The sequence below is a fragment of the Sinocyclocheilus anshuiensis genome, unplaced genomic scaffold (genome assembly GCF_001515605.1).
Source record: "Sinocyclocheilus anshuiensis isolate Anshui unplaced genomic scaffold, SAMN03320099.WGS_v1.1 scaffold465, whole genome shotgun sequence".
In the NCBI taxonomy this organism is placed as follows: Eukaryota; Metazoa; Chordata; class Actinopteri; order Cypriniformes; family Cyprinidae; genus Sinocyclocheilus; species Sinocyclocheilus anshuiensis.
The window spans coordinates 712,783-727,945 of NW_015539898.1; the positions used below are offsets into that span (position 1 = coordinate 712,783).

The 15,163-nt window shown below is 35.0% G+C and overlaps 1 protein-coding gene across 7 annotated transcripts in view; it reads right to left on the reverse strand.

The window, feature by feature from the left end:
- Positions 1-14,362, reverse strand: part of LOC107685957 (probable cation-transporting ATPase 13A3) — a 31,355-nt gene extending 16,993 nt beyond the window's left edge. For all 7 annotated transcript variants that reach the window (XM_016482729.1, XM_016482728.1, XM_016482727.1 and 4 more), the window contains exons 1-7: positions 14,204-14,362; positions 5,151-5,243; positions 2,276-2,363; positions 2,019-2,192; positions 546-722; positions 338-408; positions 92-175 (exon numbers count right to left, since the gene is read on the reverse strand). In XM_016482729.1, the coding sequence (XP_016338215.1) occupies positions 92-175; positions 338-408; positions 546-722; positions 2,019-2,192; positions 2,276-2,326 (557 nt within the window). In that variant the 5' untranslated portion in view covers positions 2,327-2,363; positions 5,151-5,243; positions 14,204-14,362. The remainder of the gene's footprint in view (positions 1-91; positions 176-337; positions 409-545; positions 723-2,018; positions 2,193-2,275; positions 2,364-5,150; positions 5,244-14,203) is intronic.
- Positions 14,363-15,163: the final 801 nt, after the last annotated feature.

Consider the following 15,163-nt stretch of genomic DNA (forward strand, 5'->3'; position numbering starts at 1 on the left):
TAAAAATCATATTCAACAAATACACTTTGACCCAAAAAAAGTCAACTTTATTCTTAAATTCGAAAATGACAAATTCAAGCAAAGATTTCACCTGAACTCCTGCTGGTTTTTGTTGAGCCCGGCGCTGTGCTTTGAGTGAACGGATGAGCAGGTCATGCTCAGATCTTCCAGGCCTCTGAAGCACAGCAAAGACAATAGTTTAAAAGATTGTGATGGATCGGCTGCCTCCCCCTAATTATCACCATCACGTCGTTTGCTCCTCCCACCACAGGATTCACAGAGCAGAAATCACACAAACCATCAGATTCATGGACTATAAACAGATATGTTTCCTTACTTCAATACTTCAAAGTTCTGGATGGTGTCGTTCCAAAAGTATTTAGTGCTGTGGAGGGTAAAATAACGTTTCTGTAATACAAAAAAAGAAAGAAAAAGATATTTACCCACTCACCAATGAAGCCTAACTGTATAGTTAGCAAATACTGAAATTTGTGGAAATGCAGAACTATATGGGAAGGATGGGATGGATTTTATGTGTATGATACCGGCACATGCTGGTCCTCTGGATTCCGGGTGATCTTCCCAGGGGCGGAGTCAGAGGGGTTGTGGGCGAGGTCATTTGACTGAGGGGAGGTGGTCTGAGAGACCAGGTTGTCGTAAGGGTCCTTCCCAGGGGCCAGCATTATCCGAACCTTCGCTTGAAACCAGCGCTTGAACTCATCCTATGGACAAACACAAAAACAAATTATACGCAAACACTCACATATATAAAAAAATACATTTTCCATTTCAAATAGGCAATAACTAAAACAACTTGTGATTTTAATGAAAAGAAAAAAAAAGTTGCAGGCAAAATTAGCATTGTAACGAACGGTACACAACCCATCATGTTTGTGTACCATTACACCCCTACATTAAAGAATTCCAAGGTAATATTTAGTTTAAAAAAAGGTGACTTTCACTTTAACAAGTGACTTATTCAATTGCCAGCCATTCACAAATTATCTGCCTCAGCGTTGAGAGTTATCTACCACTGAACAACATGACGTCTGAAGTATTACGCAATTCATAGTTATCTTAAAGACTAAGGCCCAATCCCAATTCTACCCCTTAGCCCTTCCCCTTTCCCCTGCCCCTCCGTTTCGCGCGTTCACGTAAAGGGGTAGGGGTCTCTTGATTCTCTTTTGGTTGGAGGGGTAGGGGTAAGGGGAAGGGCCAGACAGCCCTTCAAACGAAGATTTTTCGGGACCACACTTCAAACGAAGGGGAATGAATTATCTCAGCGTAAACCGGCTTCAGCTGCAACATGGCTGCCCGAGCGAACAAAAAGACACATAAATGTAAGCATTTTTGGCATTAATAAAGATTTCAACGAAAAGTAATCATTTGTTTTATGTTACATTCAATCGTGAGTTCATATTTACGGTCATGTTACTCAAAACAATGTTTGCAAAAAATCGCTAAAGTTTGCTAACGTCATATCATTACTGACTGCACGATAGTGCCACAACATAGGCTATTTTCATGTCTGATCAGGGCGATAATAACCACCATAGATATTGAGGAGGGCTAGTACCCCCAATAATTATAAATCTGGGGAAGGGGTATAAAATAGAATTGGGATTGGGCCTAAGTGTTCTTAAACTCTCCTATATGAAATCAGGCAGAAAGACGTGCACTGATGAAGCAAAAGGTGTCAAACTTCCCGTATAGGCACATAAATTCTGATATTGACATGAAATTAATTTTTACTTTTTGAAATGTACTGTCTGTAGTTTTATTATGCATAAATCTTTAGTGCTAATTTATTTATGTATGTATGCATTGTTTACATGTATTATACAAAATAGTATGGAATTTTAAAATCGGCCATTTATCAGTTAACCGCCAAAATGTGAAAATTAATTATCGATTATTCCTGAATATCTAAGCATACCCAGATACTATAAAGATACAAAAGACATGCTAATGTGAGGTGTAAGAGAGCCCAAAAAGTTTAATTGAGGTTTCATACATACAGTGCTTCGTAAGAGGGTGACTTCTGCATCTCTGACAGCGGACCGTGTGCAGGTGGCCTTCACACACCATTCAGGCATCCAATAGAGCAGCAGGAAGAGAAAACCGCCTGTACATAGACCACCCAAACCCATCAGAACCAGCTTCCATCGGCACAGCCGATACCCGCTCAGCTCCTGGACAGAAAGAAAATGAGCTCATGTACTTTATAAGAGGAAAAAAAAAAAAAGCAGCAAAAATCAGAAGGAGAAACATATACCATCTCATCCTCCAAACCTCTGTTGACAATCTTCAGATCTTCATTCTCCATCCTGATCTTTAGTCCTGCCTGGAAAACTACTGCTCTCCTGCACACACATGCAGAGATCACATGCTAAGTGTGTGTGTGTGGTACAGTAAGGATTGTGTGAGGCCCAACAATAGCTGTTATACCATTGGATTGTATTGACAACTACCTGACCTCAGATGACACATAATCACGTGCACAAGTAAACACAAACACTTCCTCTGAGTCACGATCCTGAGCGCTACAGCTGAGAGCCACGCTGAGCATTCTCAGACACATATGAGAGCCAGACAACAGCTGGCTAACCAGTGAGCCAGGCTGACAATCAAACACATGATTAAAAAAGATGCATTTCTATACAGAAAGAGAGATTTATTTACACATGGGGTTCAAAATGAATTTTTACCTACCAACGGTGGGTGAATTGATAAAATTTACCAGTCATAAACATTTCCTATAATCTTATGGGTTTCATATTAGATTTTTATTAGGTCCTTTTAAGCATCTATTATTTATTTAAAAACATATTTTTGGGATTGTGGGGTTATTTAGGTATTTTTTCATAATGAATATATATCAGCAAAGGCTGTAATCATGGTGAAATAAAATAAAAATAATAAATAAATAAAAAAAATACAATAAATTAAATGGCTTAATGTGAGAATAATTCCAAAAAATAATAATAAAAATAATAAAATAATTAACATGAGACAGGCATCCTAGAATATTTATCTAGATTATAGTTCGAAGACATCCGAGTTATGTTTTCAGCAAACTTTGAAACTGAACTGCTAGTCTGCTCCCATCACTTACATCAGAAGAGTCAAACTATCATTCTTACAATTCAAATTCAACTATAATAAAGTTATAATCCAAGACTATTTGCTTTTTATTCTCATTTGGTCTGGCTGGCTGTTCATTTTGGACCTTGGATGCAAACATTGATGAGAGAGATTAATGGTTAAATATTTCATGACTGTGCAAGTGCAGTTGTCCTGAAGATTGACAGGAATGTACAGAGAGCTTTGTGTATGCGTGTGCAACCAAAGCTCTCTGCAGAGGAAAGAGTAGGGGATCGGAGAAAAACACTGGGCTCAATCATTCAAAAGGCTCTTTCCAGCTCTCATAATCATTAGACAAACTGGCACAATCTGTCATTATCTCTACAAACCACCAGCTGAACAAAGTCTAAGCCATAAATAATGGCTTTTCCCTCCCTGTGTTATAAAAGTATTTAATCACAATTTACAACATTTACACAACTAATTCACGATTATCTTGATTTTTGTAAGGGTGAATCTAATGAGGTTTGTCAAGCTTGTCAACCTAAAATAAAAATAAATTTTTTTTTCATAAAGTCTGTTTTAGCATAACATTATTTTCAGAACAATTAAGAACATTAACACCGCCCCCAATTCTCAATACAAAATTGTGGGGGGGGGGACTCATTACCGTAATGCAGCTCATTGCGCCCTCCTGTGGCCTCGGGAGACAAGACAAAAGTTTCCTTAAAACCTATTTAATCTGCATATAAAACATTAGAAATTAGATATGTTTTTATTGTGTGTTTGACTGTTAAAACAAAAAAATATTTGTTGTTTGTCTCAATAAATTGGGTTCATTTAAAAATACAGTGGTTAAATAAAAAAAAAATAATTATATTGCTCTTTTTAAAAAAGGTTATAAAAAATTTCAATAATTATCGATACCGAACGATATGAAACATTATATCATTGATAATTTTTTTAGCTATATCGCCCAGCCCTACTAGGGATGCAACATTAAAGTTGTGATGAAACGGAAGTAGTGACAAATCTTTCTTCGGTATTGTGAGTGTAACAGATTTACGAAAAAGAAAAGTTGTGTGGCATGGACTCATGGTTCTATTCATCGGATGTTGATTGACTTTTTGAGATATATGAGAAATAAAGAAAAATAAAAACAATATGGTTAAAAATTATAATTCAAATTAAAAACAACATATGAATGGATAAATGGTTTGCAATAAGATAAATAACATGTATTTCCAAAATATTAATTTCATGCTGACTTTAAAATTCTACCAATAATTGTTTTCATGTAATGTAATTATTTTAAAGTGGCTGTTGACAAATAAATGGCTTAAAATAAATTTTAATTTAATAATAAAAAAAAAATAAAAACGTACAGATTACAGATATATGATGCACCGTAATTCATTTAATAAATAAATAAATACAAAACAAACAAACCACCAGAATTAGAGAAAACTCAAAAACTCGAGGCAGGACATTTTAAATAAATGTAACTTATGGAAAAATTATTGTATTAACTTAATTAAAATTGGTCTGTGCTTCCATCAAACATAATGTAAGTTCTATCACAAAAATAAAGTGTTTTTCTTTTTCTTTTTGTATTTAAGTTAAGTTTAGCTGAGCATTAACATACATAATTTATGTAACATTACATAATAGTGATGCAGAACTTTCTTAGTTTGTCTAACTTGTGTATCAGTTTGTTGAGCAAACTAAAAAAGGTTATATAGAGCCTGTAGTTGGATCCTCATCACCAAAGATGATATTACAATTTCTAAGTTGCTCATGGTAAATGGCCTAAAAACGTTTTTTTTTTTTAAATGTAAAATCAACTTTTTCCACATTCAATAGTTCAACCAACATTGAAAACAGTTTGTCTGAAAAATGAAAGACCTTTTTTATAGTTCATCCAAATCAATAGTGGTTACATAACAACATAGCTATTAAGGGCCATTTTTTTCTGTTTTGGAATTGAACAGCTCCAGGTTACTATTATATGCTTTTGTTGTATAGGAAAGGAGCAGCAGAGGAGTAATCAAAGGAAGGTGATTTACCTTTCCTTCAGATTCTGGGTGCTGTGGCCCTGGGCAATCCCTTCACCTATAAAGAGGCCTCTTTATTTTACGCTCTCTCACCGAGCTGGACTCCTGAGAGAAAACAAAAGAGGAAATCTTAAAGTCCACAAATCACACAGCCTTCAGTCTTTTAATGGAAGCATTCTGCAGCTCTCTCAAATGAGATGTGTGAGGAACATTTTCAAAGATTTACAGAGCCTTTATAAGCAGCTCACAGTGAGAGAAAACATTAAAGTGACCAGTGGTTCAAAGTTTCCAAAACACTTTCTCAGATTTAAAGGTCGGAACAAAGACACTGAAGAAACAAAATAGAAAAGGGCTCTGCACATTAACAAAACAAACAGTGTCTGGCTGGTATACTGGGAACAATATAATTAAGCCACAACTCACAGCACCACCAACAGTGCAGCATAAAGCCCACATGAAATTTATATCCTGAGTGTGTTACTCAAATCATCCGACTCTGTATTCATACAAAAACTGAATAAAAGTTCAGAGAGTTACCAGGCCATCCTGTGCTATGGGGGTTTGCGCTCCACCACTAAACTTCAACTGATTGGTTGGACATCCTTTACGGACTCTTTAGAAAAGTTTAGACGGTATTTTCTTTTCATCTAGTCTCTGTATAATTCATGTTAAAGCAGTGTTTCAGCGCTTCGCTGCTTTGTTTACAGCGGTAACCAAAGAAACGCTGTATCTGCTGTTCCAGAAGCGCCTCCTGCTGGCAGAGAGTGAATCTGCGTCTCATTCAACTCATCTGCTGTTCTTGTTTCGTTCAGATGTTTTATGTAGCATAATTTCAAAAAGTTAATGTCAGACCATTCTGTTTATGCTTCAAATTTCGAAATTATACAATCTAATTTAGATTAAAACTGCTCATGCAGTATGTATGCAGCATCTTTGTTTGGATTATGATTAAAATCCAGTGGTTGCCTCTAACTGAATGGAAAGAGCACAGGCAAAGCCTTAGTTTGTTTATATGACGAGATTTCTTTTATTTGTGTTGTTTATTTATTTGATTTGGGGTTTGTTTTAAAATTTCATTTCAATTTCACAAAGAAATGTCAGAATTTTGTCCAAACAATAATAAAAAGACATTTTCATTTATAATTTGTCTCAAATCTCATTTTGTTAAAAAAATAAAATAAAAATTGTGAGAAAATTGTATTTTGAGTTGAACTTCGAAAACCAAAGTTGAGTGAATCGTTACATCCCTAAAAATTAAGTATTAATTCTGAGTGTAAATAAAATAAAAAGCTCAAACAAATATGTATTAATTTATTAATTGAATATAAATAAATTAAGCACAAATAAATATTTATTAATTTCAGATGCAAATAAATAAATACGTAAATATTTAAAGAATAAATAAATGATTATTCATTCTGGGCACAAACAAACAAGTAAATCAAGCAAAAATAAAAGTTTATTAATAAATGCATAATGATAAGTATAAATGTATATTTATTAATTCGGAGTGCAATTAAATTAATAAATATTTATTATTTCTAATATAAATAAATATTTAAACCTCATTGTAAAATTTCATTGTTGAACAGGCACTGTCAAAATAAATCCACATGAAACCATAAAAACCCACATTTCTAGACAAAATCCAAATGAACCGAACGCAGATGTGGTTTTAAAAGTTTGACTATTTTTAACTTGACATATTTAAAAAAATAAAATAAAATAAAAAATTATGCTTGTGGCAGAAAACATAAAAAAGAAATGTGTGATGTGACAATATCGATTAAAGGCATCTGTCTGAATGTGTAGCAGCGGTGCTTTAAAAGGACACATTTAAAAAAATCTGATGCAACCATGCAAACTGTCCCAACACTAATTTCATAACGAACTTAAAATCTAGACTGTCAATTGCTGGATGACTAGCCTATTCTCAACAAGAATTGTTGGTAAAAAAATTCAAGTATGACTAGGAACAATCAACTCAGTAGACCTAGCGATTAGTTCTGATAGATGAATTTGAATCTAGTCCATGACACAACCAGTTCTTCCTTTTTTTTTTCCATGCTCAGATTTCTTAATAAAGGTGGAAAATGGTTAAAAATCATTAAAAATGTATTTAAAAAAAAATTAAGATTGGGGGGGGGGGGAAAAGAGAGGTTGGGGGGGGGGGAGAGACAGCATTTCATTCAGAATGCCTCAGGTAAGAGAGTCTGCCAGCTAAATTTCACAAGACCTGTCTGATAAACTCATTCTACAAGCATGGCTTTCTTCGGCTGTCTGACATCCCTGTTGATTGATTTTTTTTTAAAGGGGTCATATGATGCTGCTAAAAAGAACATTATTTTGTGTATTTGGTGTAATTTCTGAGCGCTGCATCTGCTGAGTCAGTATTCTGCAGGTAGCTCGATTTACAGGCAGTTTCACAAGAACGCTCACTGGGCCGTGCATCAAAACAAGCCATTTCAGCAGATAGACGCGGTCAGTCTCGCTTTCCAGAAGTGAAAACACACCCTACCTCACTCAAAGACAACAGCTAACAATATGCAATGACCTACTGACGGCTCTCACGATAATTCATGAAAGCCTTCAGAGGAAAAAGTACTCGGTTGGAGTCACGTTTTGGGTTTAATGTGCTTTCTTCATTCTTTCTCAATCACAGCCTGTTTTGTTTCCCACTGCATTGGGTCACCATCGCTTTGACCTGAACTCAAATCTGAATTCAAAAGGCGTGGAAAATTAGGAGGAAAATTCATATGAATAATGATGGAACAGTCTCATGTCATATTTGCTGATAAGCGGTAAGACAGACGGTAAGGGTTTAATAATTAGATGGCCTGAACAATGGAGTTAACCACTGGGTTAATGTGTCACAATAAAGCTGCGTTTGGTTGCATGATTTAGAATGGAATCATAAAGATAAAACTGAGCAGGAAAAATTGTGAGAAAAAAAAAAAGTTACAAGAACACTAGGCTAAGCTACTAAGCTTCCAGAGAAACAAAATACATTTAAATAAGACTTTAGAAAAAAGCTGGTATGTTGTTGATTTGTTCTACAAAGACTGTAAAAAAAAAATAAAATAAATAAATTTAAAAAAAAAAGATGAATGTGTTATAGTATTGATTTAACAGCATTGTCTCACAAAGTTCAACAAAAAGTGCATACCGAAAAAAAGAAAAATCACCCTTTTTCTGTAAAACAAAATCATAATCCCTCATTTTTTTCATCAGAATGTCTTCAGCATTCTACATAAAACACACCACAACATCATTTTATGAGCACATTTAGATTTTAGACCTTGAACCAAAACAACCGATAAAACCCTTAAAAATGTAATAAAACCCCATAAATATTGTGGCAGTACCATAGTACAGTGATGACACCAAATACTAGGGCTGCACAATTAATCGAATTTCTAATCGCGATTACAATTATGGAATACATATCATGATACTGAATGATTACCACAACATTCATATAAAAATGTCCAAAGTACTAACCTAACCCTAAACCAAAGTATCAACATTTTTCCAAATGCCAAAAATAATAAAAAGGTTTGACCATATTCTTTAATATTTTAATAGGTTGAAGTTTGAATAACTTGTGTACAAAATTTCAATGGTAAAATAAAAATAATTTTGTAGTAACTAATGGTAATTTGGCAGAAAATACAGGAATAAGGGCATCTGGTTTTCACGGAATAGTTTCTGAAATGTTTCTTTCAGGTCTACAATTGACTTATTTATCATACATTAAATGCTAGCCTTAATATTCAACTTAACAGGAAATGTGCTTCAAAGTCCTCTAATAAGCTTACTGAAAAAGCTCCAAAAACATCTGAAAAACATTAAAGTATCAAACACCAACAGGGCAAAGCAGCTTGACTCTCAGCTGGACAAGCGGTTCACTAATTCATGGGCACATTTCTTACCGTCATTTGGGATCCAGAGAACAACAAATGTGTGCTTTTCTCATGCATTTTTTAAGTGATTCTTCTGTAGTCAAGGACAGCGCAGAAAAAAGCGCTCTAATCCGATCGCGGTCAATAACTCGGGTCAAAAAAGTATGATCAAAGTAGTGAAAGAAAGAAGAAAAAAAGACAACCTCCTTACACTTCAAAGCTCTTGACCATGAGAAATTCTCACAGAATGTTATACAACTCATGCCATCCTGTTTAAGAAGGTGCTAAATTGAGTCTGTGTGTGTCTCAGCGTACAAAAAAACCCACACATTTCATTCACACAATAATATTTAAAAGTCGGCGCAAGATAAATAAACCCAAGCATACCTGGAAAGCTTGTTTTATCTTCTTGAGCAATTATCCAGTTAAGTGCCTACTTGATAAGTCCATTAAAATTTTGCTATCAAAATTTCTGATTCTCATGCAATCCAAGACCGTTTCATGCAAGATATCAGGCTTTTATTGTACTACGGTTGACTTCATAGTTGAGGACTGGAGGAGAGATTGGAGGAGAAAAAAAATAGAGATTGAGAACGGAGGTGTACCCCTCGAAAAAGAAAACGGTGGTGGGCAGAAATAAAAACAAAAAGATCAAACAGAAAAAGAGAACAGAGTCTGGCCACATGGTCTTGGATTAGCAACTCCCACTGTCAATGTCACTTGGAAAAGAAAATCTATGGACCCTCAAAAGATTATGATTTTATTCATAACGCTGCCCCTTTCAAAGTACCACAGCCTAGAGTAAATTACCCTTCATAAAAGTTTGTTCCTTATGATTTTAGGTGCAGTAAACAACCTTTATCAATCCGGAAATATAATAAGGTTAAACTAGGTCTAGTAAACACAAATGAAGTCTTAATACACTGACAAGAAAGAACATTTAGTTAATGAAAAAGAAAAGAAAATGTAAAAATCCAGCTGTCAGACATGACATTATTACATGAGGCATTCTTATTGAAATAAAAAAATAAAATTATGTAAAATAAATTTAAATAAAATTTCAATCTAGCATTCAGACTCTCTTACCTGAGGCATTCTGATTGAAATAAAATATAAAAAATAAAAAAAGTCTATCTTACCTGAGGCATAATGATTGAATTAAAATAAATTCAATAAAAAAAGGACTCTCTTACCTGAGGCATAATGATTGAATGAATTAAAATAAAAAATTTAATTAAATTAAATAATTAAAGTCAGATACTCTTAGGCATTCTGATTGAAATAAAATATACAAATAAAAATAAAGTCTATCTTACCTGAGGCATGATGATTAAATTAATTAAAATAAAAAATGAAATTAAATAATTAAAGTCAGACGCTCTTAGTAGTGTTGTCACTGTACCAAAATTTCAGTATTCGGTACCGATACCAGTAAAAATCCACAGTTCTCGGTACCAATTTCGGTACCAAAGCAAAACACAAAAACATGCTAATTGAACAACATTTTTATTAATAACGTTAAGTGGGAATCGTTTTTCAACCCGCGGACATGAAAAACAACCCACTGCAACAGTGTTAAGCAGCCCAATTCCGCGGGAAAACCGCGGACTTGGCAACACTGGAAGAGGATAGCTTTCGTTTAGCGCATCAAGAACCGGGTTGACCGGGTACTCGGTACCACCGGTACTTAAAAAAACCTGGTACCGTAACGTTTTCATTTTTTTAGTACCGACTTGGTACCGAAATACCGGGTCTTTTGACAACACTAGCTCTTAGGTATTCTGATTGAAAAATAAAATAAAATTAAATTATTCTAGCTGTCAAACGTACTTTATGCAGTCTGATTGAAAAAGGAGATTAAATAAAAGCCAAAATGCTAACTGGTTATCAAGAGTTTCTCTTGAAGTCTTGTTTCACATTTTTATGCCAACCCCTCAGAGGATGTCAGATGATGCCAACCCTGAAACAACATACAGAACTACCACATTTTGCTAGAAGTTTGATTGCATCATATAATAATTGCTGTTAATAGTGTTCATCATCTGTTTAATTACGTCTTTAATTGATTTTTCCGTACATTTCTGCCATATGTACATTAACTGACAGTCACCACTGATAAGCTACCACTAAATATTGTAGAAAATTAATTTGCTGTAAAGTTGCTTTGCAACGATTTGTATCGTGAAAAGTGCTATACAAATAAACTTGAATTGAATAGAATGTTTGGCTGTAATCTATAGTTTTTTGGTTCACACTTTGGTCCCAAATTCTACATTATTACTATTTTAATCCAGTGTCTTTTATCACACCTCCCATGAACAGAGTCGTTTTTTTGTAGGACTTGTTTTAGGTAAACCACATACGGATGGCTAGAAAGGTCTTGTCCATTCCACTGCCGTCGAGGATTCTGAGAGCAAACACTCAGAAAGCTGCACAAGGGACTTGCACCATGTCACGATATGTCACACATCGGCTCTGATTCAACACTGGCAGACTTTCTGTCATACGCTGTTGTCTTAGAGTGCGTCTGCTATAAAGTATTCTGCGAGAAATCTCGGCATCACCTCAAAGCTCTTCGGGACATGACAGCAAAACCGCACAGACAAACTTCTGAATTCCAGTTTGTCCATGTCAAAGATATATCCCTGGAATATAACACATTTTAGGTCTATGTAAAATGAAACAATCAGTCACTTTGTTCATGGTGATCCACTTTTAGCTCTACGCTGATCGTATCTCTTTGCTAAAGATTCACCAACATTTAATGCTTTTGAGCCATGCAAATCATAATGTTTACACTCCACAAAAATGTTGCAATGTTTGAAAGCTGTTGTGAACCCTCCTGCCCCTTATAAACCACATCTGAACAACATGCATTGATGTCTGACTAGCGGCGCCCTACACTTGACCTCTGCAGTCAGATAAAAACTAATCTTTTTATCCTGTTAAATGAAGATGATTTCACTTTTTTCATATTAATCAACTAACCTTAAGCAACAATAACCATCTGAGTCACATATATACCACATAACATATATAGAAGGTGCACAGTGTCATTCACACAAACGCTAAACACCATCATGGTAACACACGAAACTGAAATAATGCAATAAACATTCATTTAACAACATTAGGTGTAACACACAACCCTAATAAAAAACATCAAATTTGAAATGTAACGCCGGGAATTCTGGGAATGTCAATTTACGGTTATTCACTGTAAATTATACGGTATTTTTCACTTCCAAAAACGGTATACTACTGTAAAATGTATGTCCAATACATGTAATGTCCAATACAGTTTTTCACCGTATATAGTAGGGGAATTTACCGTTAACCATTTAACAGGTTTTTACTGTAGCATTTTTACAGTTTTTTACTGTTAAATCCACGGTCATTTTTTACAGTGTATAAGCGGACCTTGTGATCAGATCACCCGAGACAGATCTTAAAATGAGAAGATATAAAGAGGGCCAAAAGGGGTCACTACTGAAGTTAGCCAATCATTAAAAACACATCCTAAGAAGCTTACGGAAAATGAGCCAAAGTACAAAAACAAAGTTAAAACTTAGAATGATTAAAATGCAGCAGCAAAGTATAATTTAGTCAGAAACATTAACAGTGCAGCTCAAGAATGTAAAACATGCACCTGAAAATCAAGTTTTAGGTTAAATTAGGCTTATATATACATACACTACCCGTCAAAAAAGTTCTGGGTCAGTATGATTTTTAATTTTCTTTTTTTTTTCAATCGGTTTCCAAAAATAAATCTCTCTTCAAGGCTGTATTAATATGATTAAAAATACAGCAAAAACAGTAATACTGTGAAATATTATTAGAAAATTACTTTTTATTTTAATATTTGAAAATGTAATTTATTCCTGTGATGCAAAGCATTCAGAAATTATTCTAATTAAGGTCAAAAACTAATATTTTTCTGTAAACCATGATACATTTATTTCAGGATTCTTTGATTGACAGCATTTATTGGAAAAAATAGATTTTTGTAACATTGTAAATGTATATACTCAAAAACAAAACATTCTGAAAGAATTCAAATTAATGTAGTTTAAAGTATTTTACTGGTGGACGATCCTGTCACATCTTGACTGACATGTCAGCTACCCCAACAGACATTTATGTTGGGTTTAAGACAATCATTAATTAAACATTTAATTACAAGTTCTGTCAGCAGTTTGTTAGCAAGTTCGGTCCTAGAGAGCCGCAGTCCTGCAGAGTTCAGCTCCAACCCTAATCAGACACACCTGAACAAGCTAATCAATGTCTTCAGGATTACTAAGGCTATAGGCAGGTGAGTATTTTTTTCAGGGTTGGAGCTGAACTCTGCAGGACTGCGGCTCTCTAGGACCGAACTTGCCTACCCCTGGTCTAGAGTGAAAAAAAAATGCATTAAACATGCACAGGCTCAAGAAAGTGATTTCCCCACCAAAATAACAAATAAAACACCAGCATAGCAAATGAGAACGTTACACATCAACCAACAAAGCTTATACATATTTTCTTTTGCAGTTTCATGAAGCTCAGCTAAACTTTTAAATACTGCAAAAAGACATGAAATGCATTTACTTAAAGTAATAACTGACACAAATGAGAAGTCGTTCATTTATATCACATTCTTTAGTGGAATACAAAAGTGGAAGCCACGATGACAGTCTCAGTCCCCATTCACTTTCATTGTATGGCATAACGATGCTATTAAAGTGAATGGTGACTGAGGCTGTCAGTCCCTTACAATCTGCCTAACATCTCCTTTTAAGTTCATTTGAAGAAAGAATGTCATACACGTTTAGAAGAACGTGAGAATGAGTAAATTATTTTTGGGGTAACTATCCCTTTAAATCACGCCGCTGGATGCAAACCAAAATAAAACATTGAAAGTACACACTCCACTACAGATCACAACAGCGTTAGTGGCTAACCATATCCATATAAATCAAGACATCACTCGCTACAGCCTTATAAAACACGATCTAGTTCATTTCAGTCATTTATTAATAATGAAATAAAACCCATAAACCGAGCGAGGACACGCGAGGAAGAAAGAATCCAGGCAGCCATGACTTCATACTGACACATCAATGAAGAGATCCGAGCGTGTGTTTGTGTGCGCGTGTGAGCGCATGTGTTTTAAATCGCACTCACCCAGAACCACCGGGAACGAGGATCACCTCTGGGTCATGATGAGAGTGCTAGGATCGCGGACAAAAAGACGCAGGCTCAGCTCGTGTGTAACGTTACTGCTGACAGAAGATGAGTGTGTGTAAATGTGCCAGACCGCTCAGATCTACCGCAGCATGTACAGGAAGTGATGCAGAGGATATGAGGTCACTGTAGAACTGCGTCAGGTGCGTGTGAGCGCGCGCTACAGGCCCATCTGGCATCAAACCAGACCGCGTATTGCTTTTAATAAATACGCAAAAAGGCTATTAGTGCATTTAATACTATTAGTTTGTGAAAAGTACCTTTTACATTTTTTCTGTTTTATGAATTGTTTTGACTCGTAACTGTTTCAGTTTAGGGTTATTTTGAGTATGCTTTAGTGCTCATTTACATTTTACAGTATTTGACTACACAGAAATGGACTTAATATTGGAGCAAAACATGTGACAACTTGCCCTAGGTCTTCTCTTTTACATTCTGATTATTATCAATAATCTCATGAAGTATTGAGAGGTGAGATGATGTGAGGAGATCTATTTTCAATATTTTTTTATATCTCAGTATCAATCTGTTCGATTGAGGGTTGATTTGACCGCATTATTTCAAAGTCCTGAGAAATGTTGCAATAATTCTTCTGTGTGACATTCAGGATATGACGTCGCCACAGAGCCATGTGACTGCCCTAAATTAATCCTTACTGACGCTGAGAGAGAGTGACCCTAAGAATGATCTAATCATACATGCATACTGATAAAACAGTGATAGGGCTTTATTATATTCAGATAACAACATACAAGTAGATAGATTGCCAAACCTTCCTCTTTTTCCATAAATGTGGTCATCTCTACTTCATAGATTAGTTTACTGTCCGCAAGCCTACATTTAAAGAGTTACAGCAATACACTATCTGCCTTAAAATCAATATGATGTGCAACATGTGAT